The sequence below is a fragment of the Taurulus bubalis genome, assembly GCF_910589615.1.
Source record: "Taurulus bubalis genome assembly, chromosome: 16".
In the NCBI taxonomy this organism is placed as follows: domain Eukaryota; kingdom Metazoa; phylum Chordata; class Actinopteri; order Perciformes; family Cottidae; genus Taurulus; species Taurulus bubalis.
This window is the reverse complement of record NC_136604.1, coordinates 16,678,157-16,697,269: the sequence shown is the minus strand read 5'-3', so window position 1 is coordinate 16,697,269 and position 19,113 is coordinate 16,678,157. Positions and strand designations below refer to the sequence as shown.

General features: G+C 41.9%; 2 protein-coding genes across 2 annotated transcripts in view; one reads left to right on the top strand and one right to left on the bottom strand.

Moving 5' to 3' along the window:
• Nucleotides 1-4,006, top strand: part of arid1ab (AT-rich interactive domain 1Ab) — a gene marked incomplete at its 5' end in the record, with an annotated part of 50,685 nt that extends 46,679 nt beyond the window's left edge. The window contains 3 exons of the mRNA XM_079232176.1: nucleotides 151-970; nucleotides 1,444-1,574; nucleotides 1,690-4,006. Coding sequence (XP_079088302.1) covers nucleotides 151-970; nucleotides 1,444-1,574; nucleotides 1,690-3,606 — 2,868 coding nt within the window. The 3' untranslated portion in view covers nucleotides 3,607-4,006. The remainder of the gene's footprint in view (nucleotides 1-150; nucleotides 971-1,443; nucleotides 1,575-1,689) is intronic.
• A 9,127-nt stretch (nucleotides 4,007-13,133) lies between these two features.
• Nucleotides 13,134-17,757, bottom strand: LOC306748511 (sodium-dependent neutral amino acid transporter B(0)AT3-like; the record flags this gene model as incomplete). The annotated part of the gene is made up of 12 exons (XM_079231685.1): nucleotides 13,134-13,349; nucleotides 13,841-14,003; nucleotides 14,109-14,268; nucleotides 14,368-14,572; nucleotides 14,764-14,920; nucleotides 15,012-15,140; nucleotides 15,226-15,338; nucleotides 15,424-15,534; nucleotides 15,649-15,830; nucleotides 16,402-16,539; nucleotides 16,647-16,787; nucleotides 17,616-17,757. 12 exons carry the CDS (start codon nucleotides 17,755-17,757, stop codon nucleotides 13,134-13,136), a joined length of 1,857 nt encoding a protein of 618 aa, XP_079087811.1.
• Between the last annotated feature and the right edge of the window lie 1,356 nt (nucleotides 17,758-19,113).

The window sequence follows — 19,113 nt, the reverse complement described above, 5'->3', positions numbered from 1 at the left end:
TTACTCTTCTTTTAGTTTTGTTTCATGTATTAAAGGAACATTAAAGGATCTGTGCTGGTATGCTATGGAAGAGATGCAAGCCATACTTCTGTTATAATTGTTATGGGTTCTCAATTGTTAAGTATAATGCTGAATCGTGTCTTCTGACAGAACTACAAGCGTACCGTGGATGGAGGGTATGGGCCTCCTGCCAAGCGCCATGAGGGAGAAATGTACAATGTCCCCTACAGTGGTCAGCAGCAGCCAGGACCCCAGCCCTCGGGACCCCAGGGCCAACAGGAAATGTATAACCAGTATAATGCGTATCCTGGAGGTGACCGCAGACCACCAGGCCCACAGAACCAGTTCCCCTTCCCCTTTGGCCGGGACCGAGTACCGTCATCTGCAGGCCCCAACTCCCAGTCTCCAATGCCTCCCCAAATGATGTCGAGCGCCATGCCTTCGGGTCCTGACGGCCCCCAGGGCCCAATGTGGCAGGGTCGCAATGAGATGGGCTACCCTAACTATCCCAACAGACAGGGACCTCCCGTACCAGGCCAGGGCCCCGGCTACCACGGCATGAACCGCTCGGAGGAGATGATGCCCTCAGACCAACGCATGAACCACGAGGGGCAGTGGCCTGGCCACGTCAACCAACGGCAGCCACCGTTTGGCCCCGGAGGCTCTGGACCTCCCATGACCAGACCCCTGCCATCCACCTACCAGACTTCCCAGAACCACATTCCTCAGGTGTCAAGCCCAACACCAATGCCCCGGCCCATGGAAAGCAGGACGTCACCCAGCAAGTCCCCCTACATGCATCCGGGGATTAAGGTGCAGAAAGCTGGACCCCCAGTACCCGCCTCCCACATTGGCCAGGCCCCAGTGCAGCAACCCATGATCAGGCGAGATGTGGCCTTCCCACCCGGCTCTGTGGAGGCCTCCCCACCCCATCTTAAACCTCGCAGACGGCTCACCATGAAAGACATTGGTACAGAACCTTTATGCCATGCCTCAGTATTTATAGAGAAGCAAGTGACAGCAGTTGATTGTATGTAGTACAACAAGGACTAGAAGACATAATTTTACAGAAGTCCTAAAAGGTTTCGAACTCAAACACATCTTGTTGAGAACAGTGTGACTGCTAAAGGTCTTAAAGGCTGTCCATTTCTTTAAAGTACTTATCACCACCAAATATCTGCGTGCCTGACCTGGATTAATAACCATGGGAGGCTCCCTCCTTGGCAGTGGGAGAGCTTTTTTTCAATCGTTGAACAGTTAAAAGCTGCTTATTTGGAATTGGGGAAATTAGTATTGGTTTAAGGAGAAAAGTAATTAGGAAGGACGTATATAAACGCCAATCCTGATGGCACAGATCAGTGAACCCCTTCCCTTCGTTCACAGCTGTAATAACTGAGCATGCTTAAGTTGGCTCGTATTCATTCAGTTTTTGTCTTTTTACAGGCACTCCTGAGGCTTGGAGAGTGATGATGTCACTAAAGTCAGGCTTACTAGCTGAGAGCACCTGGGCCTTGGACACCATTAACATTTTACTGTATGATGACAATAGCATTACTACTTTTAACTTATGCCAGGTAAGCTCCACAAACCGACATCTGTTAATGTGCATGAACAGAACACGACTTATCTTGTCACATTGTATATGAGTTTACGGGAGTGTTTTGATCACTATCTTCTTTGGCTTCTCAGTTGCCTGGTTTCCTGGAGCTGGTGGTGGAGTACTTCAGACGCTGCCTCATCGAGATCTTTGGCATCTTAAAGGAGTACGAAGTCGGAGACCCCGGCCAGCGCACCCTCATAGACCCCAACGCGGCTGAGGATCCTGATGATGACATTGTTATGCCTGAAGGCGAGGGCATGGACGTGGACGAAGAGGACGAAGAGGATGAGGAGGTAGAGGAAACAAAGGCCACTCCTGACATCCTTACACTGGTCCAGGTGAAACAGGAGGAGGACAGCTCACACAAACACACGTCTTCAGAGGACGAGGATGAGGAGAAGGAAAGGGAGTCTTCTATCAAGGAACCCAATACCTCTACCTCAGGGTCCTCCCAGGATCCCAACCTCCACTCGGAAAAGCCCAAGCAGGCCAGCAAGTTTGATAAACTCCCCATCAAGGTGGTGCGGAAGAAGAATCCCTTCCTGGTCAACCACTCGTCCAAGCTTGGGCAGCGGCAGAGCTTTGACAGCGGCCTGACACACTGGAGCATTGGTGGCGGCGACACCACCGAACACATCCAGACACACTTCGAGAGCCGGATGGACCTTCTCAAGCAGCGGAAGCGCAAGCCAACAACCACTGAGAGCCGCAAGAAGGTCCAGGCGACTGAGACTGTGACAGACCCGGATAAATTCAAGTCCAATGGGGAGAGTAGACCTCGGCAGCAGCCGCCAGAGTCTTCTGAACCTCAGAAGTCGAAGACTCCTCCTCCTCCTCTTCTTCCGATTGGTGCACCAGTCACTGCCACAATCGATGATGTACTATCTGCCCGCCCGGGCTCGGTCACAGAGGAAGTGGTTCGCGGAGGCGCAGAAGAGCAGAAGGAGAACGGCAAGTACCTGTTCAGCATCAACCCGGACCTCCAGAGCCGACGCAACATCAAGATCCTGGAGGACGAGCCTCACAGCAAGGACGAAACGCCGCTCAGCACTCTGTCGGACTGGCAGGACTCGCTAGCCCGGCGCTGCATCTGCGTTTCCAACATCGTGCGCAGCCTCTCATTCGTTCCCGCTAACGACCTGGAGATGTCGAAACACCCGGGCCTCCTGCTGCTGTTGGGCCGCCTGGTGCTGCTCCACCACAGGCACCCCGAACGCAAACAGGCCCCGGTCACCTATGAGAAGGAGGAAGAGGAAGACGAAGGCGTTAGCTGCGAGAGAGACGAGTGGTGGTGGGACTGCCTCGAGGTGTTGAGGGAGAACTGCCTCGTCACTCTGGCGAACATCTCAGGCCAGCTGGACCTTTCTATCTATCCAGAGAGTATATGCCTGCCGCTGCTGGATGGCCTGCTCCACTGGGCCGTCTGCCCCTCAGCAGAGGCCCTGGACCCCTTCCCCACACTGGGGCCCCACGGCTCACTTTCCCCCCAGAGACTGGTCCTCGAGACCCTCAGCAAGCTCAGCATCCAGGACAACAACGTCGACCTCATACTAGCAACGCCACCGTTCAGCCGCTTGGAGAAGCTGTTCGGCTCGCTGGTGCGCTTGGTCGGTGAACGCAAAGTGGCCGTTTGTCGAGAAATGGCGGTCGTCCTGTTGGCCAACTTGGCCCAGGGCGACAGCCTAGCGGCGCGGTCTATTGCTGTGCAGAAAGGCAGCGTGGGTAACCTGTTGGGCTTCCTGGAGGACAGCCTAGCTGCCACACAGTACCAGCAGAGCCAGAGCTCCCTGCTACAGATGCAGGGAGGACCTCAGTTTGAGCCCACGAGTGTGGACATGATGCGGCGGGCGGCCCGGGCCCTGCACGCGCTGGCTAAGGTGGAGGAAAACCACTCGGAGTTCACGTTGTTCGAGTCGCGGCTACTGGACATCTCAGTGTCCCCACTTATGAACTCTCTGGTGTCCCAAGTGATCTGTGACGTACTGTTTCTGATCGGCCAGTCATGACAGCCGTGGGGAGGTTTCAGCTCTGCCTCTTTCCGTTCCCTCTCACCCTCACCCCTTTTTTTTGTGTGTGTGCGTGTGTCTGTTGCGTGTGAGTGAAAAGAGCAAAACTGACTGTCCTTTATTTTTTTTTTTATTTATGCAAAATCACCTCGGATTCCACTGTCTTTCTACCCCTGCTTCTCACTAAAGGAAGGAATATCATGAAGTAGCTGTGGATTTTAAACGTCTAAAAATGGAAAGATACTGACATAGAAGAGCAGATTGGGACCCAGGCATAGGACAGAGCGCGCTGCCCTGCGGAAAGACTTGTTTTTTAATGAAAAGAAAAATCTCCAGAAAAAAAGAAGAAACTGTAACCAAAGTTGCTGTCTCGTTTACAGTGAGTTTGGGGGATACATGTGCTCGCTTTCTCCCTCGGGGGGGGGGGGGGGGGGGGGGGGGGGGGTGGGGGGGTCGGCAGGGGGAAATGGGCACGGACTAAACAATATTATGGTTCATGTTTGGAGGCTACATAGACTCACGGACTGTGGTGTGGTATAATTGCTGTAACTTTGGATGCTATATACTCAGCCCCACAGGAACCACATTATTGGCTGTGAACAGACAATTGTCATGGGAGGCCTGTGCAGTAGATTGTAGGACTTTTTTTCTGTACTGTACACCTTTAAAAACTGTAAACATACTGTAATAATACTGTTTCACACTGAGATACGCTGGCTTGGCAGCAAACTGTAGTTTTTAAAAACAGTTTTAGTTAATGTCGAGAGAGAAAAAGGCTTTCCCCCCAAAGTATGGTGAACCTACAACACCCCGACCTCTTCTCTTTGTCCCTTGATTGTATGACTTGACCCTTATATTAAAAAGTCACCTCTTTAGGACTGGTCCTCAACTCTAGATGCAGTCCAAGCTGCAGTGTATATATGATGTTGTACATTACACTTCTCTCTCTCTCTCTCTTTCTCAACTTCTGTTGCTCTTCACCATTTTTAATCTTTGACGATTACAAGTTCCCCCTGCATCAAGTACGCCATGTGATTACTTGACGCCTACCCTCTCCGTTACCTAGGCGCCTCACCCTGCTCGTATCGCTCTCCGGGGGTGTTTAGCTGCTGTCCAACGCCACCCCCAACAAACACAACTTCAAGTTTTCAGTTTGTCTCCGGTCCGGGTGTAGAGAATATAACAAAGATCATGTCTGCGGTTCCATTTGAGCTCCTTCATAAATGACAAACTAGACCTTGATGAAGAAAACCATTTTTATTTTGTTTATTTTTGTTTTATTTTTATTTTTTTCCAGTGATGCGGATTCTGCATATTTGTATTTCAGATGATGTAGCTAAAAACTTGATGTAAATTCCTCTTTTTTCCTTTTTTTTGGCTTAATGAATATCATTTATTCAGTATGAAATCTTTATACTATATGTTCCACGTGTTAAGAATAAATGTACATTAAATCTTCGTAAGACGTTTGCTGTGGATTTTTTATTTTTTTTTATTACCCTCATACATGGTGGAGGCAGCAGTAAATAAAATCATGAATTTTCCATTCGGCTCGCACCTCATCTGCACACAGACAAGTTGACGCGTCTAAAAGCTCCATGTAGAGTGTTGTGCTGACGCTTCTGATATTCACACATGGAGGCGGAGACATAACACACATCCAGCTCTGTGGAGAACGCCGCTTATCAAATGCACAGCCATGTTTTCCAGCCGTGCATTGATCGACATCTCACCCAAACGTCTTTGTCCCCGGATCACACATGCCGCTGATATTTACATATATGTATTTACAGTTCAGGGGGATGTGAGCAGGCAGAGTCTGTTTGATTCATACAGATCATGTACAGCAGTGGATCTCAACCTCTTTGAGTTGGGACCCACCAGACTAATCCGTTTGGTGTTCATAACCCCGCTAGTTTGGTTTCCTTTGCACAGATCGCTCCTCGTTATCTAATGTGCTGCTGGCACTGCATGTTTGAGTCCTTCCGTAATGGAAATCCCTCCTTCAGAGAGATATATATATATATATATATATATATATATATATATATATCTCACAAAGTGATGTAATGTAAAAAAAAAACGCCAGACGTCGTCTGCACATAGTCCATTCTTGTAAAAAAAAAATATATATATATATATATTTATATGTGTGTGTCTGGAGGGAGTTTCTTAAAATGTGGCAGAAACATCCACTTCAAATGTTGAACCGTTTATACTTTGTAGGGCAAAGGTCAAGATCTGAACTGGTTTGAATTTGCTTGTCAACGGTCACTGTGACCTCACAAAACACTTTTGGCCATAACTCAATAATTCATATGGTGATTATGACCATTTCTCACACATTTCTATTTGGATGAAGTGACGACATCTTGGACGTGCATGTGGAAGTAAGCTGCAACATGGCTGGTTGGCGGAGGCATGTGACCGCATGGCGATAATTGTAGTTTTTAAATATGTTCTTTTATTTTCTCCGTAGCCTCCTGAAATGCTTTCCCAGCCCATGAGGTGCAGAACCGCTGACTTTTTCCACAGGGTGAATATTGTCTGAATTTAATTTGTGATATTGTCACTCCATGTCCAGCAGAGAGATACTAGCTTGTGAGTTTCTTCTCAACCCAACTCTTTTACCCTAAACCCCAGCCGCACGTAAAACAAACCATCTTGCACGCTAACAGGTAACCAATGTTAATTTGGGACGCACAAAACAACCGTTTCACCCCCAGAAGATTGCATAATGAAGTTTTTTAAATATTTATTTCAATTGCAGTCCCTAAATAGGGAGATGAAATAGCATCCCTAAAAACAAAACAGCCAGCATAAGCTAAATGTGGCACCAACTAAATGTTCAAAGACCACGGCCACCTCTGTATGTGGTTTCACTTGGTTGAGCTTTATTTATTCAGGAAGTCTCACTGAGATTAAGATCTGTTTTTGTAAATGAGACATGAAAACAAAGTAATCCAAAACTGAGTCCTCGCTTCCTTTTCACAACATTGACTTGTTATTATGGCGCATGGGTCTCCTGGAAGATAAGTCCTAATTCTCCTAATATTAGTTAGAAATATACATTCATATAGCACCTTTTCATATTGACGTTACATAGCATAAGCTAAAAATGGGAGTAGAACATCTTAATGTGATTTAATTTTAATTTTTTATTTCATACATTCACAAATCCAGCTCAATGAGTCTCCGGCCATGATAGCTGCTTTGAGCTACATGATATTCAGGTATACTGTTCACTCTCGGAGAATAGCGTGTTGGCACACTTACAGTTACTAATTAGCACAAAACACAAAGTGTAGCATTAAGGGAAAGATACTGGGGGGGCAAGACAAAAAGGAAACTTAACTGCAGGGGCACGAATGAGGTCTTTGCACTGTTAGACTCCAAATACGTCATGTTTTTCAATTGGATTCAATGTGGTATAATTGGCATTGAAGTTTCAGGAAAAAACAAAACGATGTTGCCGAAGCATCACAAGCATCACACTTTTTTTACGGGGGAAATTTAGATATATATATCCAATCTTAAGTGGAGCCTGACGGTGTGCAGACCTCCTTTGTGCCAATGTCATTAGTTTAGCATTTGTATTGGTCATATTAAAATATTGACCTTATTGCAGCAGCACAAGTTAGGATTTTTGCCATTTATCCTGAGGGGAACTTACATGTCTGCACTACATTGTATGTTAATCCATCCAATAGTTGTTGAGATATTTCAGTCTGGACCAAAGTGACCAAGGGACGGTCATTCGCATCACTAAAGGACTGCTGCCTGTGTGGCTAACATAAAAAGGAAAGAAAAATGCACATAACAATATGGCAGTGGAGCGGTAATAACGGATTCCAAAAGTAGGATGCTTTTTAAAATCCTGCGTTGATGAGGCTCTTTTGGAGCTCAGGGACACAGTTTGGAATTTGAGGTCCAAAATTGCAGAAACATTTCATAGTTTTAAGAGAGTCACAACATATGGGAGATGGGTACTTTTTTCCCGACCTGGTTTTCATGTCCATATTGCAAATAAAACACTGGCTTTATATTGATATGCGAGGCCTCTCCAAAGTGGTGTTTCCATCGGCTGCCCCATTGCGCCCTCTACAGGATATTTGGTGGTAATGGCTTAACCATACAGGCTGTTGTGGAGGGCACATGATACTGTACTTTGTTTTGTTCATGACGTAGAGGCACACAATATGGATATGAAACGAATGGATGGTTGTTAGAATAATTATTCTCACTACAGCCACTCAAATGATACTTGAAGCAATCTGAAGATGATTAGTGGAACCTTCCACACACACACACACACACACACACACACACACACACACACACACACACACACACCTATGTATATTTGTATCCAATACACTGACAGCGTTGACTACAGTGCATTCACTGGAACGTTGTCAATATCAGTCAGCTCAAATATTGATTTCTGCTCATGCCAGAGTCAGTGATCACGAAGACTTGCCTTATTAGGTTGTAAATGAGTCATGCATCACTGGACATTGTATTTATATGTCCATGAGCGGCGTATAGAATAAACTATAGGAGAAAAGTTATGGTGATCTTAGATGTTTTTGTGTATCAACTGATGAGCCAAGGACATGCTTTGCTCTGTTATTCAATACTAATTGTATTAACATACAAATGGTATTTCATTTGTAGCCAACACTTAACTGTATTAAGTGTTTCATCTTGTACTTCAGAAGGATCCTCTTTCTACTCTGAACGCATGGCGCCCTCATCTGGTCAGAACAGCACAGTGCAGTGTGTCCATGCACGGTAACAACGCTTCACCCCAGGTAGTGTATCTACAGTATTGTGTGTTAACATTTTGGTTTCTGATTTTTCAGTCTAATTTTTGCAGCTGCAAATAGACTTAATGTAGAAGATATGCAAAGAGTTTAAACCATACCACCATATTATTAGGCTTAATTTTAAAGGGTTCTTTAGTGATCATTATTGCACTTCCATGACGTCCGGAGAAGAACTAATAATAACATAAAATAAAAAGTTCAAAAGCTCAGCTGCAGAGGCTGAAATATTCTCCTGACTTTTAGACCCCAGTCTGTATCAAACGTCAAAAACTGTGGATCCTACATTTCCCATGATGCAGCTTGATTACTAGACCGGTCCTGCCTGGTAAATGCATCTAAATGCATCTTTCTTGATAAAGGACTTTACTCTTCAAGAACAAGCAGACTTATGAAACAAAAACAACAAATCTAACTAGTTACAAAGATTGTTTATGGGACCCAACAAAACTGACACAGTGCAGTTAAATATTTACAGTCAAGTCAAAAGTTGATCAGTAAATAATATTGTTAGATAAATAGAACATAGTGTACAAAGAAACAACACTTAAATTTTAACCTGCAATTAGTTGGTTGTAAAATGATTATTAAATGCATTCCATGTACGTAATAAAGTCACAAAGTTATACAAAGAAGTCATAGTGAAGTATGTCAAAAAAGGAATCATAATTGAATATAAAAAAATAAATAATAGTAGTATATTATCTAACTTCCGGCGCCGCACGAGTGGCTGCCCTTTACAGCAGCTCCTGCTCACTATTGAGCTTTTCCTATATTATGTTATTTTTGTTTACTTTTGTTTACTTCTTGTCGCTTTTCTGCTACCTTTCTTATTCTTCTTACTGTTTTACTACTGTTTATTGTTATTTTGTTATTTTATTTATATTACTTTTTTTACTATGTGTCTCTATTGTATGCAATGCTGCTGTATTCCCACAATTTCACCACTGAGGGACTAATACAGGATTATTTTATCTTATCTTATCTTATGTCATTAAAAAGTTAAATACATTCATAAAATGTTGAATAGTATGATTTAAAAGTATAGTTATCGTAACACGTCATACAACTTCAGAGTATAGTATGCCACAAAAAATCCTTGATATACAATGTCATACTACAATATTTCATGTAATGTGTAATGAAAGTATTTTTTTAATGCCATAGTATGAGTACCTTTTACGAATAAATCTATTATTATTATTATTATTGTCGTTAAAAATTCACAGCATAGTAGTGTCGTATGTTACAAATATAAAAGGAAATTGTGTAGTATGTAACTTTTCATGACTTTGTATGCCCTTCTCTATTCTGTGACTTTATGTTTTACTTTTTATGACTTTTTCGATGCACTATTTATGACGTTTCTCATTACTTTTTTCGATATACGATACTCTGACTTTTTTAAATACTGTAGTATGACTTTTTCTTTAACCATACTATAAATTAATATATTTCCACATACAATAATATCAGTAACGTGCTTATCTTTTGACCTGGACCCTGTAACCTGGTGGTCTGGCCTTCAGCAGAACTTGGGCATCAGATGAGGTTATGAATGTATTTCAGCGGCCTGTGGGTCATTTCTGTCCAGATGTGGTCTCGTGTGAAGAGGTCCGGTATGTGGACACACTCACTTGACTGCTATATTCTAGGGGAAGTTTCCGGTCAGTTGTTAATTTTTCTGTAGAATTATTGCCTACTTGCGCAAGTTACTGGACTTTTGGCAGTCTTTATAGTTTCTTATAAGAGTGAAAACCTGTACTTTGTACTTCAACAACACCCAGTAAAGTGGATGATTAACGAGCTTGCATAGAACACAGTATATAGCCACATATCCATTTGAAATATATTTTATGGCAAATTCAGATGTAGTTTTTGCAGTAAGACAGTAATGTTTTTTTAACTATTGTTGCTTTTTCTCATATTCCATATCTCACAGCAGACCTTCTTTAGGCTTGTTCTATTCAGCTGGGCAGCAAATGATTAAAAAAAACAAAACGGATGGCTATCGTCAAGACTCCAGTCCCATGCCTTGTCTTTAGACCTGCAAGTTAGGGAAAGAACATTGCCTGCATTTAAACCAAAAAAATGAGCATTTATTTGAAGAGCTTGGTAAATAACAGGTCCGCTAAAAAAGTTAAAGTCTGTCACTTCCGCTGTTCGAAAAGGCTCTTGACCCCAATGTTTGTTAAAATCTGCTGCATGACAATCATACAATAGCTGTATGCTTCCTTTACTGAACAGGAGCTGCTCAACTATTCTGTCAATCATTTCATCTTCCAATCTTATTTATTATTCATTCTGGTCACATGACATCTGGGAGGGATCCTCCTCTGTTGCTCTCCTGAAGGCTTCTTCCCTTTTTTTCCTGTGAAAGTTTTTTTTTTGTTACTATCTTTTTCCTGATCCGATGTGAGGTCCCGGGACAGGGATGTCTTATGTGTACAGATTGTACAGATTGTACAATCGTATTGTTGAAGTTTACCTTTCATGAAGGTTTTTACATTTCAATGAGATCAAGGAGGAGGAAGTCCCACACATATTTGTCCTGTTTTATTTATTAATTTATTTTGAACTGTGCTTTTTTCGCTGATCCTATAATAATGGTTCTTTTCATTATCAGACCAATTATCTTAAGGCAGTCTGCAAGAACACCTCCAGCTTGGTGCTGCTTCATGCATGCAGGTAAAGAAAGGCACCTTACTTTTGTCTCTTTTTCAAACCTTAAATGCAATCTTAATTTTTTACTGCAAGTTTTACTGTAGTGTTGACACATGGTATGCTAAGATAGCACTGTCTATTATTTAGGTTAAATAAAGGCAGTGGGCACTGCAAACTATTTATTTCCTTTTCTCACCTGAAATATTGAAAATACAGTTCCGAAAAACACAAATCTTCACACACTATAGTGACTTCCCCTCTCGTATGGGCTCTCCGGCCTTGGCTTATAAATACACAGGGCTGTAAATGTAATACTGCTATAAAAGTAAGCACATGGAAAGTTATCAATCAATAATTACATTGAGCTGAGAACTAATTGGAACGCCTTTTATCTATTTTTTTTAGGGCTCATTTTTGTATTCTCTTTTCTCTCCATCTGTTTTCTTGTTAGTTTTTCTCTTTATGTCCCATCTGTGTGCTCAGAGTTCGCCCTTTGGTCAGACGGTTGCTAAGAACTCAGCCTACTTCCTGCAGAGGATATTGAATATGACCGAAACTCATCAGGCTCAGCAACAGAGGCAACATTTCTCATTAAAATATCTATATTAAAATTGTTTAAGTATGCTGTTCAGTATTATAAACTTATTTATTTTAATCTTTCCCTTTCTCCAGGACTGATTTTTAGAACACACCAGCTTAAACTAATATTGATTTAGATTTACAATTAATATTTTATAATATTTTGATTATTTAGTTTGGTCTATAAAATGTAAGAAAATCATGATTAGAAATCATACGTTCCCATAGCGCAGGGTTGAGTCAATAACTCAAATATACTTAGGGAACAATCAACTAAGACAAGATAAAAGAAGCAAATCTGCACATTTAACTTTCTGTAAGAGCTTGACTATTTTCTTGGGCCCAAGGTGGCCATCTTTGTTAAAAATGAACATGACATAATCTGTCGCATCAAAGTCAAAACGATGTCGGACGTTGGAAGGTGGTTTGATTTGTGTCATAACTGCAACTAAATGAAAGAAAATTTTAGACCGGTCCTGTCGCTATGTCGGGAGATATTATTTTAATAATAAATGAGCTATAAATGCAGCCTCTGTCTCAAATCATATTCTATTTCATCAACTGTACAGAAAACGTCTGTTCGTTTAGAGGCAGGAAATTACTCACCAGCGAGGAAAGTTAAGCCTTGTGATGAAAAATCACAAGGCTCAATATGAAAATATCATAATTACAACTTGCATGAAAGGCCAATCCCTTTAAATGTGGACTTTGTGAGAAGTACACCCAACCCAACAAATCGAGATACACCAAGATCTTACATAAGTCCGTTTATTGCCACCTTTTAATTTGATTTTTACAGGTGCTGGAAATAGTTCAGGTGGGTGAATTTTACAGTTCACCATCGTCATCGTCCTCACAGGAAAACACAGCAGCATCTGGGGGATCTGAGGCTGGCCAGAGTCCGACAGCTCACTAACCCCAGCCGCCTTCTTGGCTATCCAAGTATATGTATATATATATATATATATATATATATATATATATATATATATATATATATATATATATATATATATATACACACACACACACATCTTGTTTTTATTCACTGTTTTGCCTCATCCTCAGGTTTACAATCAGTGATTTGGATTTATCTGATCTTCAAGTGTGCCAAAAATGTACAGTGTTAGGACACTCTTGATAGCGAAACAGTGATGAACCACAATCTATAAAACAAAACAACAACCACATGATCAATAAAATCATCCAAATACTGTACTAAACCACACCTCATCCAACAGCCGTTTGTCTCTGGACTTTGATTTACACAAAGAGGACATGACGTCACTTTGAAGATCATTTGTATGTAAATAAGTTCACATAAATATTATTTCTTTTTTTTTTTTACATCGCTCTCACAAATCAAAGTCTCTTTATGAATAGCAGGAAGCTGATCTCATGTAGTAATTTTTACAGGATGCTTTTCTGTGCAGTAACATTTGTTACCTGCAACATTTCTTAAGCTCTGTGGTTCTTCCGGTCCTGTGTTTCAACCTCAAAGCCTTCATTGTAGTAGGGATTTAGGTCAATGCGAGCAGATTTCTTGGTCCTCGAGCAGATCAGTTTGTAGAGCGCCACCAGAGGGATGAAAATCACAGGTAGTACACAGAGAAGGATGATTATGGCAAACACCCAGTCGGGATACGGCTTCAATTCAGTTTGAGGGAATAGATCCTGGAGAAAAAGACAAAAGCATAACATGTAATATATAGATTATTGTAACATTATTTGGAATTTTGTGAAATTGGCTGATTCTCTCTCTTGAAAACATGTCTACTCTCTGTATCTATATCTATCTCTGTGCACTAAATATGATGCTACACCTAGCAAGGGATTATCTTATTTTAGCTTAGTTTAAAGTCACTTTGCTCAACTAACATAACTCTTTAACTCTTTGAGCCCTATAAAAGGGTCCCCAAAAAGGGTCCCCACTTTCATATCACATCACAAGGTAACAAATTAGACATAAAGATCAGGGCTACAATAACATATAATCCCCATGTACAACCTCTAAACACAACTCAAACAATAAATATGATTAAGGGTGAGGGCTTAAAGGGCTACTGTATTCTAATATAATACATTTATTCTTATAGAACACATTAAAGATTGGACTCAGGACTACTACATTAATGTTTCCATGTCAGTACAGCCGACTTGCTTACATAGGCCGGGTTCCATGCGGGATAAGATGGGTGTTTCTGTGCCTGGATGGCCACGTAGAAAACCAACACCACCAGAAGCAGTACAGGACTGATCACCAGCCAGCATGCCTTCCAAAAAATGTTGGGCCTCTTCCCAGTCATGAAAAAGATGTCATCACTGAAACTGCCAGAGGGAACCAGAGAACATGTTTAACGCACTTGGAACTCAATCGTCATAAGGCTGCAGAGTAACACTACAGGGCATCAAAGAAGAGGAGAAAAGGGTTACGTTTTAATTCCACGGCCATAAGCGACTGCTATAATCTCAAAGAAGGCAATGATGAGCAGAGGTACGGAGCCCACGTAGCTGTTAAAGACCTCCACCCAGTAGTTCCCCGAACCCAGGGTGAAGATGAGAGCCATTAAGAAGGCTACCGAGCAGAGGATCCCTAAGGAAGTGAGAAAAAAAGTTTTTCAGAGAGGGAATTTAACTGGAAAATTGTATATCCCTTTGACTTGAGAACAGCTTCGGTTGATTTTGCAAGTACCGGTTACGAGTTCATGAGGGATCCACTTGGGCACTAGTTTGAGGTCCTTGATGGGCGTGAGGACACCCTCTAACATGCCGAACATGGAGGACAGACCCAAGCTGAACAGCATGACGAAGAACAGTATGGCCCATATCTGCGAGCCCGGCATCGCTACCACTGCTTCGGTGAACACGATAAATGCCAAGCCGGTACCTGAGGCGCTCTGTGGGAGAAAGGTCAAAGACAGGCAACAAAGTAATGAGGGAGCATTAACTGGATACATATTTGACCGGTACATGATGTGCTGCATTCCAGGGAAAGGAAGGGGAGGCAAGAGCATAACAACTACTAGGATTTAAGGGGAGAGGGAAATGAAAATGAAACTCAGGCAAAAATAATTCAAAGTTACAATACCTGGTCAAGGAATGTTTGCAGGTCACAGTGCCTCAGGTCCAGATTGGCCAGCTCACCTACAAATGTGCGATTCAGATACTCCAGCCAGTCATCATAGTTGTCTGCCGTTATGTTCTGGTCCGATATCTCAAAGTGGTTGGTCAGAGCCAAGATGTTTCTGTGGATGGATTACAAAAAAACGTCTCCTCATGAGTATCAGCAAGCCAAAACGATTTATTAGAATTGAGCAAATATGTGAGTGTACATACTCGTTCTTGCAGGCGTTGCAGGCGGTGTTAGCTTTAAATCCCAGAATGGCGAAAATGGGAATGGAGGCGTAAATAGATGTGGCACTGTTTATCACTCCTACTAGAATAGCATCCCTCTCACAGTTGTTTCTAATTGACACGGAACAGAAAAAAACAGTCACACACAATTTATCAAAATGTTTTAGCGAGTGAGTTGAGGAGCTTGAGTCCTTACTTCTCTGCATTATAGCTGGAAAAAGCTATGAGACCTCCAAAGGCCACGGAGAGAGAGAAGAAGATCTGGGTGGCAGCGTCCAGCCACACCTGAGGGTTCTTCAGTACCTCCCACTGCAGTGTGCGTAGACACAGAACATCAGGTCATTGTTACCGGTTTACAATCCGGCATACAATAGCAGCGAGTGGTCAAACTCACATCAGGGGTGAAGAGGTACAATAGTCCATCCGTTGCTCCAGGCAGAGTGAGGGCACGGATCAGGAAAATAGTCAGCACCAGGTAAGGGAATGTGGCTGTCACATACACAACCTGAAGCATACAATAATACCCGTGTTTTTTTGTACGTCTTACTGTAAATGTCAGCACTGATGTCAAATGTATGTGGCTGATATTGAAATAGGACTTTTAAGCAGATAAACAGACCTTTCCAATAGAAGAAATGCCTTTGATGAAACAGATGTAGACCACAGACCAAGCGCTGGCCAGACAAATGACCAGCCACCAGTTTATGGAGCCATTGATCTCGATGTCAGGTGTGATGTTCAGGGTCTCGCGGTACCAGAAGTAGTTCGATGGAGTACTCTTCACACACTCCACATTATAGCCTGTATGGATGCATACAAAACAAAAAGTAATGATAGCATCTATGAAATTCTACAAGGGTTTCATCATAAAGTTTTTATTTTGGTTGAAACATGCATTAACTTTTGTAACTGAGTTTGGTATTAAAATGTATTTTAGTTTTACACAAGAGAAGTGTTTCTGCATAGTTTCATTTAAAAATTTGGAAAATATGTATTACAAAAAATGTATCACCATGAAACACATTTTAATATATTGATATGATTGTTGAAAACGAATGAGAACACAATTTGTGCTGTTTACCTGTCACGCATTTCACTATCTGTCACAAAGCAAAGGCAAGCTCTTTTTTATTTTATATTGTGCTGCTGGATCCCTTTGTGCCATAAAACAATAACATTTCAGAAATTGTCCTATTAAATGTGACCTGAAATGCCATATAGAGCCTGATAGTTAAGAGTTAAGAGTCCTCTTGCATCTTGTAACTTTATTAGAATTAAAGCAGATTCTCAAACTAAATGTGATACATTAGAATCTTACATATACTATTACATGTATATCAGTTTCATCATTCAGTTTCATCAGTTTTGTTACCTGTGAGGTTATCATTGAGCGGACACTGGCTCCACGGCAGGGGGTTTTGGAAGGAGTGAAAGAAGTACCAGAGCACCCAGGCAAGGATGGTGTTGTAGAAAAGGCCCACCAGGAATGACACCAACATGGAGGCAATTCCTACACACATTTTCCATAACACACAATACAAATTCTGCCCATGAAATGATGAAGTTCTGACAAATATTAATGCTGATAAATGTTACTAATAATTCTAGGGCACCCACCGATTCCACCCAGTAGCGGTGAGATGGAGTTCCAGACACCGATGCTGCCCATGCGGAGCCTCTGTCCGATAGCCAGCTCCAGGTAAAGCAGGGGGATGCCCTCAAACACCAGCGCTATCAGGTATGGGATGAGGAATGCGCCTGCAGACACAAAGTTATTCAACTCGCAATTAGACGTCAGCCAGACTAAACTGTCTTCATTAACTGACTTTGCAGTCAACATTTTAAAATAAGTTTTATTAACATTAATGGCTGTTTGAACCATGTTAGTGAAACAAACGACAAATACTTTTTAATTACACTAATCAAGCCGTGATAAAGGAGATTTCAGGCCATGCTAAATAAGTGCACTGCAATACTGAAAGACCAGAATTTTAATATATTTAAACAATAAGTGGTCACTAGAATCATATTAAAACCACCATTGCTTCAAATTACACAGATACATGGCTAAACATATTTAAGAAAAATGTGTCAAATAGAGTGTCAGCTGACTGCTTCACAGTCTGTGGGAATCAGGAATCCAAGAATCAATATGTGAAGTTGATGGACACTGTGTACTCAACCTAACCCTGAATCGGGTCTTTTAGGATTCTGTGGGTTTGGGACAAATAAAGAGTGCTCACTGGGGACTATGAGGAAGTAAAGGATTTGCTGCATTTAAGCCAACATCATTCCTGATGTTCACCATGATCAATAAAACACAGATAAGATAACTATTTTGACAATAACTGGCCTAGTCCATTTGTTAATGACAAATAATCTAAAATGTGGTTGAAATTAAATTCAGTATCTCGTGATTGGATAATATAGCCTAAAACATTTTTTTTTTAAATGTATAAAACGTATAATTCTCAAACAACAAACGCATACATCTCCAACAGCAAACTTAATTAAACTATGATGTGATGTAAGATAAGAGTAAAAATAATGCAGCTCACAAGTTAGCATCATATGATAGCATCTCACCTCCTCCATAGATTTGGCACAGGTATGGAAAACGCCAGACATTTCCAAGACCCACTGCAAAGCCAATACATGTTAACAAGTACTGGATCTTGTTGTCCCATGTGGGTCTCTCCTCCACTCCAGAGTCTGTTGTTTGGTCCATTCTCAACTGCCAAAAAAGAGTTTATCACAATTCCAGTTATGTTGCAAAGATCCAACACTCCTACTCGTACACTTCAATCAGGTATTATATATTCCTTTATTTACTCCAGAATTCTCCAACTGTTTTCAGCTCAGTGAATGTCAAAGTGATGTCCAGAGCTCCCCTCTCGTCCTTTGTCTTTCTCTCTTCAGTAGGCTGTATTTTTCCAATCAGTTGCAGCTTAGAGTCAGGGTTACAGATTTATTGTTTTATATGAGGAAATCAAGCCATCAGGAAGAGAGCGAACACATCAGGCATGATGATTTAGTAGTTAAACCTCCCTGTTTTTGTGTGTGTGTGTGTGTTTTAATGGGAGTGTTCTCAGCGTCCAACAATGGATAACCTGGTGATGCTGTTTCAATGTTACACTACCCTAAATAGGTCAATAATAAAGACACCATGACAATGATGTTTTATCATAACATATATCTTTTTTCAATTAATCAAACTTTTCTTGTGTGCATTTTGTGCATTGAAGTGGAAATACCTATAGGGGACAAACTGAGGTAAAACAAGTGGGTTAAATTGTAAGCCTATTTTTTTAAAGAAATATTGATTATTCACAGGGTATCAATAATTCCTTAATAATTTGAAACAATCAGCATGTGACAAATAGGGTGTGCAAAGTGGCAGCATCATTTTCAGCTAAATACAGTATAATTTACTTCTTGTTGAACTGAACTTGATAATTTCAAGCACAATCATTTCTGCCACATACTGGTGTTAACCTGTTCTTTTTTTTCAGTGCTGCTGTCGTCTTAGTTTCTGAAAAGATCTAAGAAATGCCTCTGTTTTCAATGTTTAGAAGGGGGTGTTGAAGTTAAATGGAGCCTCTAGGCTTGGTGTCAGCTTAAAGCTCACAGTACAGGCTTGAGGGGCTTCATGATCTCTTTGGCTTCGAGGCTGTAGGTCAAAACCCGAGAGAGGGCAAACTCAAATCGTGCCACCGGCACCTCGTAGAGGCCCTTCCTGCGGCACCTCTCAGGTGCCGGGGCACCTACGAGCTGCCACGGCAGTTGCCACTAGTTGCCACTAGTTTTTGCGGCAGTTGCCACAACTTTACGAGCTGCCGCGGCAGCTGCCACTAGTTTTTGCGGGCTGCCACTACTTCAAATGAAGAGGGGCGGTGTGAGGCCTCAGGTTGTTTGGAATGCAGCCCCAAGAGGGTGGTAAACTCCATCTTGGGCAGTATACCACTGCAGTCAACTGAGCAGACACTCGGATCTCCAAGTGTCTGCTGAGTTGACTGCAGTCGCGAGGGGGCTGTTACCAGCGACACTCAAACAGAACCTTAATGTACTGTCACATATTGTCAAA